Here is a 25,213-nt window from a genome sequence, read left to right on the forward strand (position 1 = left end):
GGGGTGTCGAATTTATGGAGCCTTTCGTTACTTCATGTGGGAATTTATACATCTTGGTAGTAGTGGACTATGTGACTAAGTGGATTGAAGCTATACCCTCCTTTACCAATGATCATAACTTTTTGCTTAAGCTTCTCAAGAAAATCATATTTTCGCGGTTTGGGGTTCCTAAGGTGCTAATTAGTGATGGAGGTTCTCATTTCGCCAAGAAGCAATTCGAGGCTCTTCTCAAGAGGTACGGAGTTCATCACAAAGTTGGTCTACCCTATCATCCTCAAACTCAAAGACAAGTGGAGGAGTCAAATAGAGAGATCAAGAACCTTCATGAAAGGATGGTGAACAAGTCTAGGAAGGATTGGTCCCTCAAGCTTGACGATACACTTCGGGCCTTGCGGACGGCGTACAAGACTCCAATTGGTACAACCCCCTATTGGTTGGTCTATGGGAAGACTTGTCATTTGCCGGTTGAGTTGGAGTATAAAGCTTGGTGGGAATTCAAGGAGCTTAACATGGATATGTCGTTGGCCGGTGAGAAGAGATTGCTCAAGCTCAATGAACTTGAGGAGCTTCGATATGATCCCTACGAGAACTCAAGGCTATACAAGGAGAAAACCAAGAAATGGCACGACAAACATATAAGGAACAAGATCTTCACGGTTGGAGACAAGGTGTTGTTGTTCAACTCTAGGCTTCGTTTGTTTCCCGGAAAGCTCAAATCAAAATGGTCTGGGACTTTTGTGATTTCAAGGACTACTCCTTATGGGTCTTTTGAGTTGGAGGTGGGTGACAACAAGTTCATGGTTAATGGCCATCGTTTGAAGCACTACTTTTGCAAGGAAGAAGTTGGTTTGATTGAATGTATGAGGCTTGATCTGATGGATCTTGAGCCACCCTTTGGATGATAATTTCTCATGGTCAAGCTAATGACCTCGTAAACAAGCGCTTCTCGGGAGGCAACCCGAGTTCTCAACTCTTGAATTTCTTTATTTCCTTTATTTAGTCGATTTTGATTGATCTCTTTTAAGTGTTTGTGTCTTATGGTCTTTGGTTGTTATTTAGTAGGTATTTGAATTTTTGGGCAATCCTTTTGTGGATTAAGGTTTGAGGATGTTTTCACCTCAAGGGAGTTCTTTTGAAGAGTAAAGATAGAATTATGAAAGAAGGAAGGGTGGAATTTTATGTCTCAAGAGCTATAAGGGGAAGCACACCAAGGAAAAGCTTTCTCCAAAGGCCCGTGGGCGCGGCACATAAACCCGCAAGCGCTGCCCTAGCTGCCGCGGGCGCGGACAGGAAGAGGAAGCCCCCCCCCCAAAAAAACATTCTTGAGATGCCTAGCCGCGCCCTAAGAGCGTGCGCGATCTACGTGTCGCGGGCACGACATATAAACCCGAGGGCGCGGCACTGCGGGTCTGCGATTTTCTCTGAAGTTTTAACAGCATTTTTGCATACTCTTATTTTCCCAATTCGACATCCTCCTCCTTCATTCTCTCTCTAGCTTCATCCCCTTCAAACCCTAACTTTCAAACCTCACAAATTCATCAACTTTCATCACAAATTCATCATAAAATCATCAAATTTCTCCACTTTCCTTCGATTTCCTCATCAAAAATCCGGAAATTCTACAACTCAAGGCTTGCTATGGGGCGTTTTCTCACGGATTTCTTTTGGGGCTCCATTGTTGATTTGTCGAAAAGGGCTAATGGAGTGGAGTGTGATCATTTTATGTTGGTATATTTCACTTTTTCTTTTGTTTCAATAAAATTTGAAGCAATTTCTTGTAGGGTGTCGTAGTGACCACACTACGCGGAATGAAACCCACCAAGACCCGCCCCCATAATAAATGCAATTAACAAGAAAAACATAATTAAAACACAAGAAAGGATAAAAGATTATACCTCTGACGCGTGCTTCGCTCAACAATGAGCTATACTTGAACCCCAAAAATACGAGGCCTCCGACGGGATCGTACCCTCGAACCTGACCCGAGCGTCCTAAGCCTCGAAGGTGAAAGGAATGGTTTCCTTACAACAAGTGTATTCTTCTGATAGAGGGTTCAGAATTATTAAAGAGTTAATTCTTCAGTAAGATCAAGTGATCGGAATGCCTAGGTGGAGCCCGCTTCCGATCAGTAATATTAAGGTACAATTGATATTACATCTTAATCTTAATTGAACCCTTCGGGTTGAACCCAATCGAATCACCGATCCGAGACGATGAATTAATCTGAAAGGATTTAATAAGTTGACAGAGTTTTACAAATACAGACGTCGGATATCGAGCCTAGGGCGTCGACACCGAGCGTCGCAAAATCACAAAGCAACAAGTATGAACGTAGCCCTAGCACCACACTGGCCTAGCCATGTGGATGCTAGGCTAGTTTGAGCTAGCATGCACCTAGCATGGCTAGGCGCAAGCCTTAGCACACTAGGTGTGCTAGGCGCACCATCGCAGCTCATCACAGCCCATCCTAGCCCATACAACATCTCTAGGCGCACCATGCGTGCCCTAGGATGGCTGGGCACCATCGCATCCCAAACAACATCTCTAGGCGCACCATGCGTGCCCTAGGATGCTTGGGCACCATCGCAGCCCTAGCACTATGCTGGGCGCGCATGGCAGAGCCACAACACCAAGCATAGCCAATTCTAGGCACTAGCACATGTGCTAGTGCGTGGATGCCTCGTAGCATCGCCCAGCACTCATAGGCGCACTAGCTGGGCTAGCAATGCTTTGTGCGTGGTGCAAGGCTGATGCGTGTTGTGCGTGACTAGTGCGCATGGTGTGTGGCTAGTGTATATGGTGCAAGGCTGGAGCGTGTTGCGTGAGGCTGGTGCGTAGATGCTAGTGCATGTGCGAGAGGTGCTACAGGGCTGACGCATATGGTGCAAGGAAAGGGGCCAGCATGCGTGGCTCGCTAGCAGCACGCATGCTGGCTATGCGAGCATGTGCGAGAGGTGCAACGGGGATGCGTATGGGGCGTGGGATGCTGGGGCCAGCGCCAGGCAGTAGCACAAAGCACCAGCACCAGCACAACCCAGCACCAGCATGCACTAGCTAGCTGGGATGCTGGGCAGCAAGGCAGTGCTAGCTTGCAGCACTAGCTGGCACGCTAGCTGGCAGTCAGCTAGCCCTCCTTGACCCGATTTTGTGCATGCATGTGGGGACCAATCAAGGGCCTTGGAGAGCAAGGCAAATTGTCCCCCCTCTTAGCCTTGGCGATCACTCATTTGCATATGATTGTGCCACTTGTCGCAATGTGATTAAGTTGATTAATTATTTAATTTTGAATTAAATAAATTGTTGATTTTTACCAACTCTACCACATTGATGGGAGATTGGAAATCAAGGGTGCATTTCCCTATAAATACCAAAGGCATGGTATTGGGAAATACACAACCTTGAGTGGAATTAAAAAGGCAACTCTTATAATTAGAGTAAACCTTTGATTCGTAAAACTCATAGTTTTGTTATGTCCGGGTCTTGACTAACCTTCAAGACTTAGGACGCTCGAGTCAGGTCGAGGGTACGATCCGTCTGAGATCTTGTAGTTTCGGAATTTTGAAGTAAGAGCTCTTCGGGAGGGAAGCACGTAACAAAGGTATAATTCTTGTTCTTAGTCTTGTTTGATTAAATTTATTACGCTTGTTAATTGCTTTAATTAAGGGGCGGGTCTTTGGGGGTTTCCTTCCACGTAGTGTCGGGTCACTACGAAACCCTACAGAAGGTTAGTCGAGGCCCGGACAAATATAAACTTGGAGCTTTACGAATTTCAAAGTATACTCAACAATGAAGTTGCCTTTACTTTTCCACGCAAGTGTTGTGAAAATCCCAACCAAGTGGGTATTAATAGAGAATGGAAACTTGAATCCCATTTCATGATCAATGTGGGATCATGTGCAAAAGCATTAATTTATTTAATTCTAAATTAAATAATTAATTAAATGCAATCACAATGCAACAAGTGTCAAGGGGAGAGAGAGGGTTAGGTGAGGACCATTAATAGGTGGGGGACCATTGCCTTGCACCCCAAGGCTTTGCCCAAGCCTTGGTCCCCACCCCTCACAAAACCGGCATCAAGGGGCTGCTGGGCTGCTGCAAGCTAGCACGTCAGCTAGCATTTCCAACTAGACCAGCCAGCCAGCACAAGGCAGCAAGCATCAACCCAGCCAGCCATGCGCGCAGCATGCTGCTGTGCTGGGTGATGTCTACGACGCTGCTTGCTAGGCACTGGGCGTTGCTAGTTAGTGCTGGCCCCTTGCCTCTCTCACCATCGCACACGCAAGGCCCCTCGCACTTCCCAGCATGCGCGCTGCTAGCGAGCCACGCATGCTGGGCATCGCCTCGCCAGCCACACGCACAAGCATGCTAAGCTTGGTGTTGTGATGCTGTGATGGCTTGCGATGGCCCTAGGCATAAGAACACGCATACGCACACACACGCAAGTGCCCAGCACTGCGATGGTGTTATGATGCGTGCAGCGATGGTGCGACAGGCCTAGGCACAAGCAAACGCACACACGCACAGGCCAAGCCATGCGATAGTGCGATGGGTTGCGATAGTGCCTAGGCACCCAAGCACGCATGTTGTGATGATGTGCCATGCGAAGGCACGCACACACGCACATGGTTCTGCGATGGGCAGCCTAGTGCGCCTAGCATGTATGGCGCGCCTAGCACACCATGGTGCGCCTAGCACACACATGGTGCACCTAGGCTTGCAATGGGCTAGCCTAGCCTAGCACTTCACATGGCTAGGCCAATGTGATGCTACGGCTATGCTCATACTTGTTGCTTGTGATTTTGCGACGCTCATTCTCGACGCCCTAGGCTCAATATTCGACGTCTATATTCGTAAAACTCCGTCAACTCATTAAATCCTTCGGATTAATTCGTCGTCTCGGATCGGTTGCTCGATTGGGTTCGACCCGTATGGTTCAGTTAAGATTAAGCTGTAATATTAATTATACCTTAATATTACTGATCGGAAGCGGCCTCCACCTAGGCATTCCGATCACTTGACCTTACTGAAGAATTAGCTCTGTAATAATTCTGAACTTTCTATTAGAATAATACACTTGTTGGAAGGACACCATTCCTTTCAATCTCCCACTTGTCCTTCCGGACAAGTGTGCATACAATGTATAGCCCATGTCCTTATTACGTTCAGAAGGGTTTCTCAATCTCCGAGTTCGACTGTCAATAAGCAGATGATTTCTAAAATCCATCTGAGCATGGCCATGAATTTTCACAGTTTCACTCTTCGAGCGGCCTTGTAAACAACAAAGACATGTTCCCTAGTGTTAGTGGGGGGACATTCCCAGTCTTGCACTGTAAGTTTCTCTTACTAAGAGGACCTAAGCGCCTGAGTATTCCCGTTATGATACCCAGTTACGGCAGACGTTAGGCAACATCAAAGAGACTAGTACTCAAACAAGAAAACTTCACAATACTCATGGTCGAGGAAACGAGTTCCGATTGCTATAATGAGAAATGTACATATGATAATTTTTGAATCTCTTAATGTACTCTCATAGGTCGATCCAATGCAGTTCCAAACTGGGACCTGTGCAAATGATTTATGACCATCATGTCCTTGCAGCACAAGAAACGGTGCTGTAAATCATACTACACACTAATCTCTGGTGGTCATCAATCGTTCATTATTTAGATGACCTCGATTAGGGATAATTTTTTATTTAAATATTCAATGTTAACTTCACAGGTGTTTGTTTATCCAAGACATGGACTTGATACCCTGTTTTGAATATTTCCATAAATTGAATGGACTCATTATTTAATTCTAAACCACAATTAAATAGTAATGGAGTGAATGATAATTTTTCACAAAATTAATTAATCCATAAATGAATGGTTTCAATACAGTGTCTTACATTAAAACAACCAGTTTAATTAAATCACATGTACGGGGAATTTTAAAGCCTATCTCTAATGTGCTTGATTCCTATTGCCTCAATGTGCTTTTTGTGTTTCACTTGAGGCAAAGGTTTAGTCAAAGGATCGGCCACATTATCATTTGTGCCGATCTTGCAAATTCTGATTTCACCTTCGGATTTCCATTCCCTTATCATTAGAAATCGCCTTTGGACATGTTTGACCTTCTGGTTCTCTCTTGGCTCTCTTGCCTAAGCAATAGCTCCACTGTTGTCACAGTAGAGATCTATCAAACCCATGATGGAGGGTACTACACCAAGTTCACCGATGAACTTGCGAATCCAAACAGCGTCCTTAGCAGCTTATGAAGCAGCCAAGTATTCGGCTTCAGTTGTAGAGTCTATAGTGGTGCTCTGCTTAGTACTCTTCCAGCTAAACGCTCCTCTATTCAGACAAAATATGTACCATGACTGTGACTTGAAGTCATCTCTGTCAGTCTGAAAGCTAGCGTCGGTGTAACCTTCAACAACCAGGTCTTTATGGCCACCATAAACCAGGATTTTATCCTTGTTTCTTTTCAGGTACTTTAGGATATTCTTGGCTGCAGTCCAACGCGCCTCTCCTAGGTTTGATTGGTATCAGCACGTAGCGCTCAAGGCATACGATACATCAGGCCTAGTACATATTATGGCATACATGATCGACCCAATTAGCGAAGCATATGGAATCTGATCCATTCTCTCTCGCTCAACAGGTGTCTATGGACACTGTTTCTTGCTGAGAGTTACGCCATGGGACAAGGGTAGATGCCCTCTCTTGGCATTCTCCATGTTGAATCGTGCCGGTACTTTATTAATGTAAGTACTCTAGCTCAATCCAATCATCCTCTTAGATCTATCCCTGTAGATCTTGATGCCCAATATGTAATGTGCCTCTCCTAAGTCCTTCATTGAAAAGCACTTACCCAACCAGCCCTTTACGGACTCCAGTAATTTTGTGTTGTTTCCAATGAGCAGTATGTCATCGACATATAGCACTAGGAATGCGATGTCACTCCCACTGATCTTCTTGTATACACAAGATTCATCTGGATTCTTTATAAAACCAAACTTGCTTATAGCGTCATCAAATCGCAGATTCCAACTCCTGCTGGCTTGCTTTAGTCCATAAATATACCTCTTAAGCTTGCAAACCTTTCTAGCGTTGCTTGGATCGACAAAACCTTCTGGCTGTATCATATACACAGTTTCTTCCAAAATCCCATTTAGGAAGGCGGTTTTGACATCCATTTTCCATATTTCATAATCGTAATATGCATCAATCGCTAGAATAATTCGGATAGAGTTTAGCATTGCAACCGGTGCAATGGTTTCATCATAGTCAATCCCGTGGACTTGTCTATAACCTTTTGCAACCAGTCTAGCCTTGTATATCGATACATTTCCATTCTTGTCTGTCTTCAATTTGAAGATCCATTTGCAACCAATGGGTGTGCAACCCTCGGGCAAATTCACCAAGTTCTAGACTTGATTTTTAGACATGGAGTCCATCTCGGATTTCATGGCTTCTTGCCATTTAGCAGAGTCGGGGGTCGTCATATCTTGATTGTATATCGCTGGCTCATCTCCATCCTTAACTAGGATGTCTTGATCATCGGTAAAGACAATACCAAGGTATCTATCTAGTTGAGATCTTTGTCGTTGCGACCTACGAAGGGTAATAGGTTGAGCATTTACATTGTCTGTTTGATTCTGACCAATCTTCTCAGCTACTTCCAAAGCACTTAGATTGTCAGTTTTATCAAGGTGACATTATTGCTCGTCCTCTCGAACTTCGTCGAGTTCGATTTTCCTCCCACTTGTCATTTTGAAAAGGTGTTCCTTCTCCAAAAAGACACCATCACGAGCAACAAACACTTTGTTCTCGGATTTATTGTAGAAGTAATACCCTTTGGTTTCTTTTGGATATCCCATAAAGAAACACTTATCCGATTTGGGGTGAAGTTTGTCCGAAATTAATCGCTTGACATATGCTTCGCATCCCCATATCTTGAGAAAAGACAACATAGGAGGTTTCTTAGTCCATAATTCATATGGAGTCTTTTGAACAGCTTTTGACGGAGCTCGGTTCAGTGTTAGTGCCGCGGTTTGTAGCGCATGTCCCTAGAAAAAGATAGGAAGTTCACTAAGATCCATCATTGATTGAACCATGTCTAACAAGGTTTGATTCCTCCGTTCGGATACTCCGTTCCATTGAGAAGTTTCAGGAGGTGTCAACTCTGAAAGAATACCATTTTCTTTCACGTGATCACCGAATTCATGGCTCAAATATTCGCCACCTCGATCCGATCGAAGTGCTTTAATTTTCTTGCCTAGTTGATTTTCAACTTTTTCTTAAATTCTTTGAATTTCTCAAAAGATTCAGATTTATTCAACATTAAGTAGATATAGCCATATCTACTAATGTTTGTTAACGAAGTTGAATTCTTAGATGTCTTAGTTATTGGTATCAAATTTTGTATAATCATATGTAAAACATGCAATTTCCATTAAACATATATTTGCAAGACAATTTTGAAACAACTATTGTCAAAATCTTACATGCAAAATAACTAGGTGTCCAACACCATAGATCATAGTATGTTCAAAAGCATGATGAAAAACTAGAATTAGTTTAATTACATGTCATAGACAAAATAGTGCATGCAAGCACGACCGAAAAACCATCTTCGTCGTCTACTTGTCATTGCACCAACACTTGATAAGCTTCTCACTTGGTCCCTGAAAAGGCAACATAAAGTGAGTCATACTTGGTATTTAATACCTATGATAAGCTTAATTCACAAGTGTTAAGGAAGATACATGAGGCAGATGCTCCATTCCTCTCCTCCTCTTCCCAAAAGAGCTTGCATTCTCTCTTGTAGTGGCCTTGCCCACCACAATAGAAGCAACGCATCTTTGCTTTGACCTTGAAATCCCTCCTCCTTGATGGTCTTTTGGTTGCCCCAAATGAGTTGGCTCGGTGAAGTAGGTCCACCACACTCTTCAAAGAATGTGTCACCTTTCTTTCAGAAATATATGCCCTTAGTGCATCATATCCTGAGTGGAGTGAAGTGAGCATAATATGACCAGCCATTCCATTTTTTAATGGAATTCCAAGGAGTTCCATGTGCTTGAAGAGCCTATTCATTCTTGCCACATGGGGTCGGAGGGGCATACCTGGTCTCAGCTTGGTGTTGCAGACCGTAGACCAAAGATGGTACCTCTCTTTAGCAAGAAAACCTTGATCTGATGGCTTCACATTTATGTATGTAAGTGACCTAGTCACCTCAAACAAGAGTCCATCATTGTTGTCGTTGAAACTCTTAGAGAATATCACACCAACAACATCCCTAGTCCTCCAAGGAATATGTCCGGAAAAGAGAATGGAAGTTTTTCTTTCCATTCTTCCGGGATGGAGTTAGCCATGAGTTGTGACACTAATTTGCAATCATTGGACCATGCACAATAGGTTTCGTCACTCAAGTCTTTCTTGGTACATAAGGTTGGGAGGGAAGTATCCAGAACATACTCCTTGGAACAACTCCGGAGAGTTTTCCTGAGTTCTTCTTCCCATTCTTCAAGGTTTGTTAAGTTAAGCTTGATAGCCAACTTATCGGGGAGACTTGGGCACATAGGGTTTTTGTTTGAGTTACTTGCAGACATTGTTCTACAATTGAAAGAATTTGAAATGAAAAACCATTCATAAATCAATAAGTTGAAATTTAATTGCGTTCATGCAAATTTTCAATCTTATTGAGCATTTTATCCACACATTGATAAATTTGTCCCTTTTAGGCGAGAATAAAATGATTCTGAGATCCCAAAGATCAAGAAATGGTTAAGCATGCTTTGGCTTGTCTTAATCATTAAATATCTCAAGGTAAGCAATCCAATTGCTAATAGCTCTAAGCTACTCTCGGTTTAATAAAATGTCTCATCTAATGCATTCCTGACATTTTATCTCTTTTTCCACGACATCTAAGGACTCCTTACTAATATCATTGAGCTTAACCAAGACAACTTGTATACCTAGTATACCTTACGTTCCTAGGGAAGTAGTGATGCCTTGCTTTGGCGTAGCCCATCACATACGCGCATTAGTTCGCTAAGTGATGTTCTTGGAACGGCAAATTTTAGCTCAATATTATTAATGGACCTAGGGTTTCTATGTTGGTTTGATTTAAGTGAACTTAACTAATCGTCGCAACATATGAAATCCTAGACATGCATCTAACATTCATACATAATAACAATATATATAAAGCATAAATTGATGCATTTGGCAACCAGCATGACCCTTGAAATCTTCAATTTCCATGGGTCTTCATCTTGGCTCGTCTTCATCAAAACTCCGTCTTGAGACATCTTTTCCAAAAAAAAATAACTAGCTATTACGACTAAGATTAATCTAAAGTACAAAAATACTTAATGGTTCGCAGACCGTATTTAGATTTACAAAAATAGATAACGAAACGCAGTCCGTATTTTCTACCCTAGTCAGGTCCCACTAGTTGCCATTTTCAATAACCTGTTTTGAAAACAATCTTTCTTTCACCCATTCACTATTTGTGAATGGCCCATGCAATTTACGAAATACACAATTAAACACGCAAAACTAGTAACTAACTTAGGTGGTTAATCCGATTAACGCGCCTAATTAAAACTAGTCAAAGTTGTTTAATACATTATTTCTAAAGGCAAATTTCTCAAGTAATCAACTAAGCTCCCACTAAATTCCGCATCCATACTTAATTAATCCGATTAATTAAGTCGGCATAACCCATAATTTATCAAAATCAAAATTTTGCAAAAGCTGGAAAAATCGAGGTCTAACCTTGTAAATAATAATTACACAAATTAATTAAAATGGAAAAATTTTCACAAAATTACATAGCTCAAAATCTAGCAAACTAGCCCACACAAGTGCTTGGTGGGTGTGCACCATGGCTGCTAGGCAGCCCATGTGCTACGCTTGTTGTGCTGTGTGCCAGCATCCACACCCAGCCTAGCATGCTGCGCTAGCCAGCACTAGCAGCTCGCTACGCATGCTGCGCATGCTAGCTTGCTAGCTGGTGCCTAGCAGCGAATGGTAGGTTGGCTGGGGCTTGCTACCTCGCTGCCCAGCAGCACGCACAAGCAACTCCAGCAGCCCAGCCACACACCTAGCACTACGGCAGCACATAACTCCCATGCCATACAGAAGCCCCTTAAGGCACACCCTTGTGCGCACCATAGGCAGCCACATGTGGGCTGCTAGGGAGCCTGGCTAGCCTTGGTGGAGCTTGGGTGTTTTTGTCTCGATTTGCGTGCCATTTCTCGGGATTGTAATCCCGATTTACGTGTGACATAAAATTAATCTAAATTTATTTTAGAATAAATTTAAGGCAAAATGAAAATAAAATAAGTCCAACTTAATTAAATTCAATTTTAACGGCGCACAAGCCTAAATCATTCAAAAATTTATTTTGAAACAATTTTAGGTCTTTCTTTATGCTTAAAATTGAAATAGCTATGTCCATAATTAATTTAGCCAATATGCAAATTAATAATGGATTTGACAAATAGGGAGTTGGAAAAATAAATTAATAATCTAGTGATAAAATTTTTCCAACTTTCATACTTGTGTAAAATACTAAGATTACATCTTCCAATATGCAGATTAATCGAAATTTTACTCAAAAGTATTTGAACTTCATGGATTTTAATCAACCAAAATGAAAAATCCAAACTTTATTTAATATGGAATTTAGGGTTAGAGTTCCAATCATTTAAACTTTTAAAGATTACAACTTTAACATACTTGGGAACTTAAAATTACACATTCACATTAAACATTCACACAATAATGCCATTTATTTGCATAATTGTGAAAAAACAAGTTTGTGTGAAAAATAGCATATCAACTCAAGCACTAATTATAACTCCATAATTATGCTCAAGGATAATTAAAATAGTAGTAGGTTAGGGATGCAATAATGCATTTAATCTAACCTTGTAATGCTTGCATTAATCAAGGCTTAAAAAGATTTAAAATTTTCGTTGAAAAAGGAAAAAACCCCAAAAACTTGGGTTTCTAGTTCGAATTTGGCTTCTGGACAGTTCTCGAAGAGGGTTGAATCTGTGTCAGAATGTCGATTCCACCCAAAAATCACTATTTTGGAGCCAAAATCTGGGTTCGACAGCCAAATCGAGAAAAATATGAGTTTTAAAATTAACTAAAACGAGCTTCTAATCTAATTAGAAAAGCAAAACCAGAATTTAAATCTTACTTTAAAACACGTTAATTAATCAATAATTGCAAAAATTAAAAGGAACGTGGCTCCGATACCGCTGTAGGGTTTCGTAGTGACCCACACTACGCAGAATGAAACCGACCAAGACCCGCCCCCATAATAAATGCAATTAACAAGCAAAACATAATTAAAACACAAGAAAGGATAAAAGATTATACCTTTGACGCGTGCTTCGCTAAACAATGAGCTCTTACTTGAACCCCGGAAATACGAGGCCTCTTACGGGATCATACCCTCGAACCCGACCCGAGCATCCTAAGCCTTGAAGGAGGCTCGGACAAATATAAACTTGGAGTTTTATGAATTTCAGGGTATACTAAACAAAGGGGTTTCCTTTACTTTTCCACTCAAGTGTTGTTCTCAAAATCCCAACAAAGTGGGTATTTATAGAGAATAGGAACTTGAATCCCATTTCATGAACAATGTGGGATCATTTGCAAAAGCATTAATCTATTTAATTCTAAATTAAATAATTAATTAAATACAATCACAATGCAACAAGTGTCAAGGGGAGAGAAAGGGTTAGGTGAGGACCATGAATAGGTGGGGGGGACCATTGCCTTGATCCCCAAGGCTTTGCCCAAACCTTGGTCCCCACCCCTTACAAAACCGGCATCAAGGGGCTGTTGGGCTGCTGTAAGCTAGCAAGCCAGCCAGCAAAAGGCAGCAAGCATCAGCCTAGTCAGCCATGCGCGTTGCATGCTCCTGTGCTGGGTGATGTCTACGATGCTGCTTGCTAGGCGCTGGGCACTGCTAGCAAGTGCTGGCCCTTTCCTCTCTCGCTATCGCACACGCAAGGCCCCTCGCACTTCTAAGCATGCGTGCTGCTAGCGAGCCACGCATGTTGGGCATCGCCTCGCCAGCTACACGCACAAGCATGCGAAGCTTGGTGCTGTGATGCTGCGATGGCTTGCGATGGCCCTAGGCATAAGCGCAGGCACACACACACACACGCAAGTGCCCAACACTGCGATGGTGCTATGATGCGTGCAGCGATGGTGCGACAGGCCTAGGCACAAGCACATGCACAAGCCCAGCCATGCTATAGTGTTGTGCTTGTTTTGCGATAGGCTGCTATAGTGCCTAGAAACCAAGCACGCATGTTGTGGTGATGTGCCATGCGAAGGCACGTACACACGCACATGGTGCTGCGATGGGCATCCTAGTGCGCCTAGCACGTATGGCGCGCCTAGCACACCATGGTGCGCCTAGCACACACATGGTGCACCTAGGCTTGCGATGGGCTAGCCTAGCCTAGCATTTCACATGGCTAGGCCAATGTGATGCTATGGCTTTGCTCATACTTGTTGCTTGTGATTTTGCGACGCTCGGTCTCGACGCCCTAGGCTCAATAACCGACGTCTATATTCGTAAAACTCCATCGACTCATTAAATCCTTCGGATTAATTCGTCGTCCCAAATCGGTTGTTCGATTAGGTTCGACCCGAAGGGTTCAGTTAAGATTAAGCTGTAATATTAATTATACTTTAATATTACTGATCGGAAGCGGCCTCCACTTAGGCATTCCGATCACTTGACCTTACTGAAGAATTAGCTTTGTAATAATTTTGAACCCTCTAATAGAATAATACACTTGTTGGAAGGTGACGGGCGTTAGAACGGTCGCACATTCCACACTCAATCAAATAAATTTATAAATCCTAACACTAACCCCTAAACAAGTCTAGTGGTAAGTTCGGAGTCGAACCACAAGGAACGGGAATGCTAGATTGTTCTTAATCTAATGCCTAAGCTATGCCGAAGTCGGTTTATGGATAGTGGACACTACAACTACACTAACACACATATAAAGATCAAGATATTACAAAGTCTACTAGGGGCAAAGATCCACTTTGAACAATTAACAAGTTAATGGGAATCGATTTGATAATCAATCATGCAAAGAAAGAATTAAAATGGGAATTAATTACCATCAAGAGCAATCTCTCAAATTCCTAGCCTAGATCCCTCATTGACTAGGTGCATAGAAGAAATTTACCCAAAATGCAATCAAATATATAAATTCTAATTCACAATCCCTTGTCAAACTAGAACTAACATGCAATTAAGTTTGCTATCTTGGGAGATCAATCCAATCTAAAACAAACAACATGCCATCATCAATTCAATCAATTTAATCACACAATTATCATCAAATTTATCTCAAATAACTCAATTAACCATAACAAAGCTTCACTCAACACCTAGTAGAAGGAAATCTACTCAAACATGATTAACAAAGAAATTAATAAAGCATAAAGAGAGAAGAGAGTAAGAAATGCTCATTGATATAAAATGGAGATCTTCAAATCATCAAATTCCTCCTTTGATTATCCAAAATCCATGAAAACCATTGTTTCTCTCACTTTCTCTCTCTATAATTTTGAGAGTTTCTCTCTCTAAAACCTAAAACTAACCTAAAAAACTATTCTAAACTGAAAAATCTCCTCACTTTAATAAGCAAAAAAAACTATTTATACCCCTTACAAAATTGCTTAGGAAGCTCCGCAAAGAGTCAGCTGAAACGGGAAAAGGTCCGACCGAACTCTGGATAGGTTCGGTCGGACTCAGGGTAGGTTCGGCCAAACTCAGGGTAGGTTCGGTCGAACCTCCCTGATCCTTGTTTGGTCGAACTTTCCTGGTTCGACCCCTCCTGTAAACATGCTGAAAACTTGGTTGAAACTGCCTTGGAGGTTCGGTCGAACTTTTCAAAAGTTTGACCACACCTAGGTTCGACCGAACCTCTTAGAGGTTCGGCCAAACCTCCTCTTGAACTTCCTCTTCTTCCCTTTTGCTCCTCTTGTCTTTGTCCATGCCTCCATACTTTGCCAAGGGGCTTCCTACCGTGCTTAGGACCGTCATGGAACCTGCAAAAGATAGCAAAGATCACGAGAGCATGGGGATGATGAAATTATGCATAAAGATTATCAAAACAAGCGCAAATAAGCATACTTTTCATCCATAAAAGAAAAGGAAGCCATAAGAGGAGAAAAGAGGTAGAAACCCTAAGAAAAACAGGAGAAAAGAGACCAATACACTACCCCTAAGGGTAACATAAATGTCACTCATCAAACACCCCCAAGCTTAACTTTTGCTCATCCTCGAGCAAAACAAAACAAACACAACGGAAAACGATGTATATTTTTTTTTTTAAAAAAAACAATAAAACAAAATAAAACTAGAAGAGAAAGAATATACACTAACTCACTTTCGTAGGAATCACGAATGCATTTAGCGCATGCATCAAGCACTTTAAACCCCATAGATCGCTCTAGAGGACGAGTAAGCTCTCGTAAGGGTGTCCTAAGAGTTTAACCCATAACTCTTGACAAAAATCAAGGCAAGGCAATAAATAAATAAAATAAAATAAATCGAAGTAAGAGAAAAGTTACAAGCGTTCTAGAGTGGACTTTTATGATGGAACAAACACTAATGAATGTCAATCTTTCTAAAATAATAAAGGTATGCACGTTCTAAGATGTCCAAGGTTGATTGAAACATAACATATGCTAAGCATAGAGAACTAAAGGAAACACATTCCACCTTTTGTTTCAACCAATCAAACCACGTTCTCTCTACTAGTTTCAAATCCACTTTCAAGTTAGCTTCTCATGATTCCACGAAGAAACCGGAAAATAAATAAGAAATTAAAAACATTGAGAAGGTTACCCGACATCTTGGCTATGCAAACTCGCTCTATAGGCTTGATTCCTATTTCCCGCCATCATTGAGTGACTTAACCCTCTAGGATCAAAAGGACTTTCAAGGTATTAACATATAAGCTAGGAGAGTAAAGGTGTGGAGAACTCTTGAAATTGGTGGTAAACCTATGTGAAGCACGAGTGGAACTTCTTCCACAAGATCCAAACGATTCCAAAACAAAAGTGCCAAGTATGCTTATTAAATAACTTTCCCCCAAGCTTATTTAACACAAAATAACAAAAACAGGGAGAACAACAATAACAAAACCCCATTTTTTTTTTTTTTTTTTTTTTTTTTTTACATTCTTCTTTACTTTTTTTTCAATAATTCCTTTTTCCAAGCTTTTTCTTTTTTTTTTATATATATATATTTTTTTATATATGTCCTTGCCTCTTTTAACTTTGGACGGATTTTTCTCAAAATGAATTTGGTTTTATGCAAAAAAAAAATTATATACAACACATACTTGCTTTACAAATGAACTTATAATTCTAAACTTGCACCATAAACAATAAAACAAGCTCGAAAACTAAATTGCTTCACAAAACTAAAGGTAGAAAGTGAAACAAAGGCTTCAAGGCTTGTATTGTGGCTAGAGAAAAGAAGGTATATGGCTCAAAAGGGCTAGCAAGAGGGGCAAATATAAACTAAACTCAAAAATAGAAAATCTATCCTATAAAAAGAGAAATTCCTTTGTCATCCCCTAAAGTGGCTCAGTCGCGATCATGGGAGCTAAAAGTCAAGTTCTAGATACGAGAATGCAATAGCCAAGGATCCAAATATGCCGCTCAACAAAGTATGATGAAGGCTTGAACAATTTACCTCACTAGGGATAGCAATAACTAACTCTTGATTTCATATCCACCATAGAGAGCAACTCCATCTTACCACAAGCAAGTGAACTAGGGCTTCATGGTCTCAAAGTTCTTAACAACTACCTTAGCATATCATATCCTAGAGTCAACCTAACACATTCTCAAACCGTGCATACCTTTATAATTTAGGAATAAAGACATTCAAGAATACAAGTCCAAGCGTATTATGTCAAAAGTAAGAACAAAACAAAACACATTGCAAATTTGCCTTGATAGAAACAAAATCTTTTTGGAATTTTCAAAATAAAGAAAATGGAAATGCATATACAAATGTGCATGGCATATATGAATCAAAATTCCACCAAACATGATAGAATACCCTCCCCCAAGCTTGAATGAGGCAACATGCTCAAACTTTAAACCAAAGAATCCATGGGAGGAAAAAGAAAGAAAGTCATCCAACCAACCAACATATGTCCAACAAGTCACAAATCATTAGAGGAAGAGCAAGGAAGGATATTACTGGATATTAGGTGGGTATAGTACCCGCAAATGACCCAATTAAACCTTCTTGAAGCCGACTACCTCTAAAATTGAATCTTGTTTTCCATGTGCTAGCAAAAGTGGAGTCAAACTTCCTTGATTCTTGATCCAAATCAATGCACCAAAGTATATCAAGTTATGTACCTAGAAAAAGGCACACAAACATTTCCATGAGAGAAAATCTATTCTAAAAAGAAAAGAAAATAAAAGCAATAAAACACGGGTTACTTCCCGAAAAAGGCTTGCTTAAGGTCCAAGCTTGACCGCTCTAGTAAATAATATTGCAACGATCGCAAGAGCTTGTCAAATGCACTACTACACATCTCATAAGATAACAAGTAAGCAAATGATATAAGAAGGGCATGCACCAAGATTAGTGCACGCAAAAGAAGGTGAAGAGGGAGTTTCCAAGAAGAAGAAGAATCAAAAGAAAATTCAAGAAAATAAGAAGAAGAATAGAAAGGCAAACTCTCTTCACAAAAATCTTTTTGGGTGGCAAAATCACCCTTTTCCTCAATTGAAGACGAATGAGGGACATAAAAATCTTCATAGGCAAGGGGGTCCCCAATAGGCTCATTAACAAAGGAAGGAAGGGATATAGGAGTGTAGGGGATATGGTTGAAATTCCTTGAAAAAGGGACATGAGAGAAGGGGATAGGAGCAATGGTCTTACAAATGGTCTCTTCTTCACCACCATTCCTCAAATCACCAATTTGAGCATGAAAATCAATCATAGAATCCTCAAAAGAAGAACACTCATGATCATGATCTCCCTCAAACATCCAACTTCCAAGAGGAACTACATAATCCCCTTCACTACAATCATGAACAACAACTCCCTTAACTTCCTTAAAGCCTAAAATCTCAAAGCCATGCATGAATGGATGCAAATTCATTTCAAAATGGTCTCTCTCCCATGAAGCATTCTTAATGAACTCACTCAAAAGGCTATGGGTTTTCATTTGACACTCAATAAACACATTAGACATAACCTTAAATGAATCCAAATACTCATGGATAAAAGGATCACAATCATGCACTTGAGACTCATCAAGATGGGAAAAAGGGTTAGGATTTTCAAAATCAACACTCTCTTCATTCTCAACTCCTTCACCATCACTCATATGCTCACCAATGGGATCCTCACACTCTCTTGGTTGCTCAAAATCATCATCATCATCCTCAACACACACATTAAATTGGGATTTTTCACAAACAAGCATCAAGGGTGACAATTGGCTTTCTAACTCTTCTTTTCGTCTCCTTCCCTCCTCAAGACGCTCCTCATTCTTTTTCATTATCTCTAATTGACCTCTCATAGAATTAAGAATCATTTCCTTATTAGGCCCAAGCTCATTATCAAGCTCAATGCACCTAATTTGAGATTCAAAAGTAGCAATAAGGGATTCAAAAGGTGTTGAAGGTTGAGGCTCAACAAGAGAAGAAGAAGTACAACCAAGATTGGAAAAATCAACATTAAGATCATGAGCATATACATCACATTGGGGAGTGGGGGCACAATCAAACACATGAGATTCATCATTAAGGGAACGAAGCACATCACAAGAAGGCATGGTAAATAATGAAGAATATTGAAACACACCATTAGCATCAACTTGAGCATGTACCTCATCATCATGAACAAAAGAGGAAATAGAGTTGAAATCATGTGTTTTAGGTTCACTTAATGGATCATGTAACAAATCATGGGAATTCATGCTAATATTATAAGTATCAACACATTGCATATCAATAATAGAATCATGATTACCCTTATTATAGACATCCCAAGCAAACCAAACATAAAAATCCCAAGCATCATCAATTGATAATGCTCTAAATTCACCATTATGCATGCATTCAACTTCATCCCTAGTTTGCTCATTCAAACCAAAATAACAAATCTCACAAGCCTCCCAAAGACTACAACAATAAAAATCCAAATATCCCTCAAGTCTATTGAAATATTCACAAAAAGGCTCATTGTCATATTGAGGAAACGAGTTACTTGCCATTTTTTTTTTACAAAAAAGCAAAAATAAAAAAAAAAAAAAAAATAAAATAAAATAAAAAGAAAAGTATACACAAAGACCTAGACTCAAGCAATCAAAAACAATCAAGCATTGACACCGCTCCCCGGCAACGGCGCCATTTTGACGGGCGTTAGAACGGTCGCACATTCCACACTCAATCAAATAAATTTATAAATCCTAAAACTAACCCCTAAACAAGTCTAGTGGTAAGTTCGGAGTCGAACCACAAGGAACGGTAATGCTAGATTGTTCTTAATCTAATGCCTAAGCTATGCCGAAGTCGGTTTATGGATAGTGGACACTACAACTACACTAACACACATATAAAGATCAAGATATTACAAAGTCTACTAGGGGCAAAGATCCACTTTGAACAATTAACAAGTTAATGGGAATCGATTTGATAATCAATCATGCAAAGAAAGAATTAAAATGGGAATTAATTACCATCAAGAGCAATCTCTCAAATTCCTAGCCTAGATCCCTCATTGACTAGGTGCATAGAAGAAATTTACCCAAAATGCAATCAAATATATAAATTCTAATTCACAATCCCTTGTCAAACTAGAACTAACATGCAATTATGTTTGCTATCTTGGGAGATCAATCCAATCTAAAACAAACAACATGCCATCATCAATTCAATCAATTTAATCACACAATTATCATCAAATTTATCTCAAATAACTCAATTAACCATAACAAAGCTTCACTCAACACCTAGTAGAAGGAAATCTACTCAAACATGATTAACAAAGAAATTAATAAAGCATAAAGAGAGAAGAGAGTAAGAAATGCTCATTGATATAAAATGGAGATCTTCAAATCATCAAATTCCTCCTTTGATTATCCAAAATCCATGAAAACCATTGTTTCTCTCACTTTCTCTCTCTATAATTTTGAGAGTTTCTCTCTAAAACCTAAAACTAACCTAAAAAACTATTCTAAACTGAAAAATCTCCTCACTTTAATGAGCAAAAAAAATTATTTATACCCCTTACAAAATTGCTTAGGAAGCTCCGCAAAGAGTCAGCTGAAACGGGAAAAGGTCCGACCGAACTCTGGATAGGTTCGGTCGGACTCAGGGTAGGTTCGGCCGAACTCAGGGTAGGTTCGGTCGAACCTCCCTGATCCTTGTTTGGTCGAACTTTCCTGGTTCGACCCCTCCTGTAAACATGCTGAAAACTTGGTTGAAACTGCCTTGGAGGTTCGGTCGAACTTTTCAAAAGTTTGACCACACCTAGGTTCGACCGAACCTCTTAGAGGTTCGGCCAAACCTCCTCTTGAACTTCCTCTTCTTGCTTCCTCTTCTTGCTTCCTCTTCTTCCCTTTTGCTCCTCTTGTCTTTGTCCATGCCTCCATACTTTGCCAAGGGGCCTCCTACCGTGCTTAGGACCGTCATGGAACCTGCAAAAGATAGCAAAGATCACGAGAGCATGGGGATGATGAAATTATGCATAAAGATTATCAAAACAAGCGCAAATAAGCATACTTTTCATCCATAAAAGAAAAGGAAGCCATAAGAGGAGAAAAGAGGTAGAAACCCTAAGAAAAACAGGAGAAAAGAGACCAATACACTACCCCTAAGGGTAACATAAATGTCACTCATCAGAAGGACACCATTCCTTTCATTTTTTTGATGAGAAACATTGTTGTCTTGTGATATTGTTTGGGGATTATTGATGATTAAGTACCAATTCATGTTGTATTGTCTTTGTTGCTTGGTTGTTTGTTGATTATTTACTAAAATTGTTGATTGTAGGAGAATATTTTCGATTGGTTGGTGTTGTTGAGTGAAGTTCAAAGTGTGGTGTTTGTGAAGGCTCGTTTGATTGGGTGGATTATTTTAATGGTTTAAGTTGTGTTTGATTGAGCTTGGTTATTGTCAAAATGGTTTTAGGTCAACGAAGAGAAAGAGTGGGAAGGAACCCCAAAGTTCTCAATCCCAAAACCCCCAAAACGAAGAGCAACCACCACCACCTTTGCCACCTCTCAAATTCCACAAAAAAAATCACAAAACCATCTATGACAACTTGCAAAATCCCAAGTTTAGACCCACCAAAAATTACCACCAACCAACTACAACGAAGCTTGGCATCGATGACGATTGTTGGTTCCTATTCATCAATCTAAGGCTAGGCTCTTTTGCGTCAAGTGCTTACCGAACATACAAAGAGCCCACACTCGAGTTTCTAGCCTCTTTCGAATGCGACACTGCAGGAGAAAGGGACCTCACCATCTCCTTCGAACTTTTCAATAAAAAAGAAACCATAAACCTTCGCCAATTTAACAAACTCCTTGACCTCAACCCCGACACCGACATGTTCTTCCTGGAGCATGAGTCCCTTCATTATTATAACCCCTTGAGTGGTGGAAATGCATCTCGAGGATGGATGCCTTCAATGCCAAATATTCATTGGCCTTTCAAATCATGCACCCTGCTATCAGACTCCTTCACCGAATACTTAGGTACATGGTTTTCAATAAGCAAGACTTGGGAAAGATCACCACTGAAGAGATCCGAATTTTGTGGCTAGCTACAAAGCCGGAATTGGGGCATAGAGTTAATTTCGGTTTTCTATTCACCAAGTGCATTGAAGGAATTCTCTCGGGGAGAAAGAAGGGGGAAATTCATTGTGGAGGGATGGTCACGAGGTTGGCCGAAAGGTTGGGTCATATGGACAAGTTGCGTTCTTGCACCCCCATTGGAAGAAGTGATGGAAATGACATTTCGTTAGACCTTGACCAATTGAAGACAATGAAGTTTATTGGGGATACGAAGGATAGAGGAAGGACTTGGAGTTTGCTTATCTCCCATGAGCATCATTACATCCTCCCCAAACCGGAGTTCACTTCTTTAACTAGGGAAGGAGTTAATCACCCATGGTGGGTGAGGAAGGATTCAGGTGTCCTCCTGGTTGCAAGAATGCAAATTGGCAAAGGTCATGAGGATGATGATGATAATGAGGTGGAGCAGTTCTCTCCGATTCAGCAGCAACAGCAGCAACAACAACAACAACAACAACAACATCAACATGGAAGGCGAAGACAACAACAACAACAAAAAAATCAACAACAATTTGACTACCACCAAGAGATGGCGGCGATGCGAGCCCAAATGGAAAGCATGCAACTCGGCATGCAAGGTATGATCGCCTTCCAACAACACAATTTTTTTCAAACCAATGCCCTATACGATGCTAGCGTACGTAGAGGGGATGTCACTCCCCCGGTTAACTACCCATATGTGCCGGCCCATCAAGGGCCCGTGCCATCTTGGGGGGGTTACAACCAACCTACGTACCCTTACTGGCAGGGTCCCTCGAACACTAATTTTCCAAGGCTCGACTTTCCCGATGAGTCCGGTCATTATGACTACCGGGTTTCGGGTGGGAGTGATTATCGGGGTGACCCTAACTATCCCTACGTTGATCCCTCTCACCCTTTGCCTCTAGTTCAACCCGAGCCATTTGACCAGTTACGCATCCCAACTAGACCTTTTCAAGGGTCGTTGTGGGTGGCCTCCCGGTTACACCGGAGGATGGGACCCCCATGCCCCCCCTCGGGCTTTTCATATTATAGTTGGAATGTGGATGACGGTGGTGCCGGCCCTAGTGGCCAATAGTTTCCCCCCTTTGTCTGTTTGTTTCTTCCTCCCTTTTGGTCCCTCCCTTTCATTCCATTTGCATGTGAAGTATCGGGGACGATGCTCTTATTTAGTGTGGGGGGGTGTTTGAATCAAAAAGGAGTGTTTTTAGGTAAGTATAGGGGAAGGCACCAAGGGAAGGATGAGGGGATTTGGGTTTGGGTGTTGTTGATATGATTTTTGGTAGCATTGTTTTCGCTTGTTGTTTGTCAATGATGTCTCGATGATGATGATTCGAGAATGAGTTGGGTTTTGGTAGTTGGTTATGCCCAAGAATTTGAATTGATAGATCTTTATCTCTTTTTCTTTCTACATTTTTTTTCATTGTATGGTGTTTGTTTTGGTTTTATCTCTCTCTTTTGTAGCTTTAAAGAGAATTGGAAGCAACTTTTAGAGCCATGGAAATCGTAAGGTTGCTTTGTTATTCTTCAAGAGACATACGGGTGAGATCCTTCCTTTACTCTTTCTTTTCTTTCTTTTGGCGTGCTTAGTTTAGGATTAGTATAGGAAGAAGCTGAATGGTTCGAGGATGTTTGCATTTGGTTCTAAGGAACCTGGGATCGTTGGTGTTGATACCAAACGACCATTGTATGTCGATTGGGATTTATTTGGATTTATATGCCTCATTTGCGAACCTTTTTTATTCTTCCTCCTTCTCTTGTTTAGTTTTCATTTTTGTGTGACAAACATGATTATGGCAAGATGATATGAATGCGTTTCGAAATTTGCTTGTACATTTGGACTCTATTTCCTTGATGATGCGCCTTGGAATGCTTGTTTCTTCTTAACTTTATGATGAGATGCACGGTTTGAGATTGCCTTTGGTTGAATTAGACGAACCTTAGCTAAGGTAGCAAGGTTAAGAACTTGTGAGGACGTTTGAAACCTTAGTTCGTGGGAAGTGGTAAGATGGAGTTGCTCCCTGTAGTGGATTTGAAGCCATTTAGTTGGCATTTTCTTACCTTTTTCATCCCTTGTGAGGTTTATTTTGTTCAAGCCTTCATCATTTTGTTGTGCGGCATTTTAGGATCCTCGACTATGCGTGTCTTAATCTTTGTGTTGCTTTCTAGCTCCCGAGATCGTGACCTAGCACTTTTAGGGGAGGAAAAGGGAACCTTTTCTCATTTTCATTTATATTTTATTTTTTTTAGTTACAAATTTTATTTTCTATTTTGCATCAACCTACTTGCAAACCAATTTGATCCTAGTGTTTCTCATTCTTGACTTAACCGCATTACAAGACTAACGACCTATGTTTTACCAACCCTTTTAGTTAGTGAAGCATTTGGTATGTGAGGGTAATGTTGTGAGCATAGTGAATATGAGCAAAAATTATGTTGAGAATTGGTTTTAAGCAAAGAGTTGAAAGTTGAGCTTGAATATGAACATGCAAGAAAAGCTTGAAAAGAAAGATGTAATGTAAGATGTTCAAATGAAGTTTCAAAAAAAAAATTAAAAAAAAAAAAGATCTTTGAAGTTCGTTGCCGTTGAATAAGGTTGGTAATGTAATGAAATCGAAATGATGGTTATTTGTTTGAGTTATGGTCGTTTCTTGAGTTTTGTTTATGAGAGTTGGCCATTCTCTAGCTTCACTTAGGGTTTGCCACCACTATTTCAAATGATCTCCCTACCTTTACCTTTAGCCAAGTCATTACAACCCTAGTAAAGACCCTTAGACTTTAGAGGGTGACAAGCGCACATTAGGGCGCGCTTTAAGGCATATAAATGGGTGATTTTGGATGTATTTAGGCCCGTTTTGGTCGTTTATTGCCTTGTTACACTCGTTTCCTTCATATTACGTGCTTCACGGGTTTCGGTCTGTTTTTGGTGTGTTAACAGGTATAGTTGACCAAGTTATGTCGAGTCCCGAACCATTGGTGCGTAATCAGGCTATTATCGATCCTAGTCCACCAAGCTAAGGCTTTGATGCGGTTCTCAAGGCCTTGAAAGGCAAGTTAAGTAGCAGGCAAGGCAGAACAGTTCACAAATATGACACATGTTCACTATTTTGCTCACAACTTTCGCTATACAAATGATAATGGAGTGATTTCAATTGCATTGGAAAGTAGACTTTAAGAGCTTTCCAACGATATATTGCACGCCTCAAACGGAGCTCTGGAAAAGAAGTTGTGACTGTTTTAAGAAGACCAAAGTGCCTACAACCTTCCTGCCTATGTTGCACGGCCGTGCCAGGCATTAGCACGGCCGTGCCAGATTCAGCACGGCCGTGCCAGGCATTAGCACGGCCG

The 25,213-nt window shown here is 40.8% G+C and overlaps 1 protein-coding gene across 1 annotated transcript; it reads left to right on the plus strand.

Moving 5' to 3' along the window:
* The first annotated feature begins 332 nt into the window (after positions 1-332).
* Positions 333-902, plus strand: LOC110697618. Its single transcript, XM_021875002.1, has one exon. It carries the CDS (start codon positions 333-335, stop codon positions 900-902), a length of 570 nt encoding a protein of 189 aa, XP_021730694.1.
* The last annotated feature ends 24,311 nt before the right edge of the window (positions 903-25,213 follow it).

Source organism: Chenopodium quinoa, unplaced genomic scaffold (assembly GCF_001683475.1).
Source record: "Chenopodium quinoa cultivar QQ74 unplaced genomic scaffold, ASM168347v1, whole genome shotgun sequence".
NCBI classification, from domain to species: Eukaryota; Viridiplantae; Streptophyta; class Magnoliopsida; order Caryophyllales; family Amaranthaceae; genus Chenopodium; species Chenopodium quinoa.

Coding starts and splice junctions, on each gene's coding strand:
- LOC110697618 (XM_021875002.1), top strand. CDS start 333: ATGGTGAACAAGTCTAGGAAGGATTGGTCCCTCAAGCTTGACGATACA.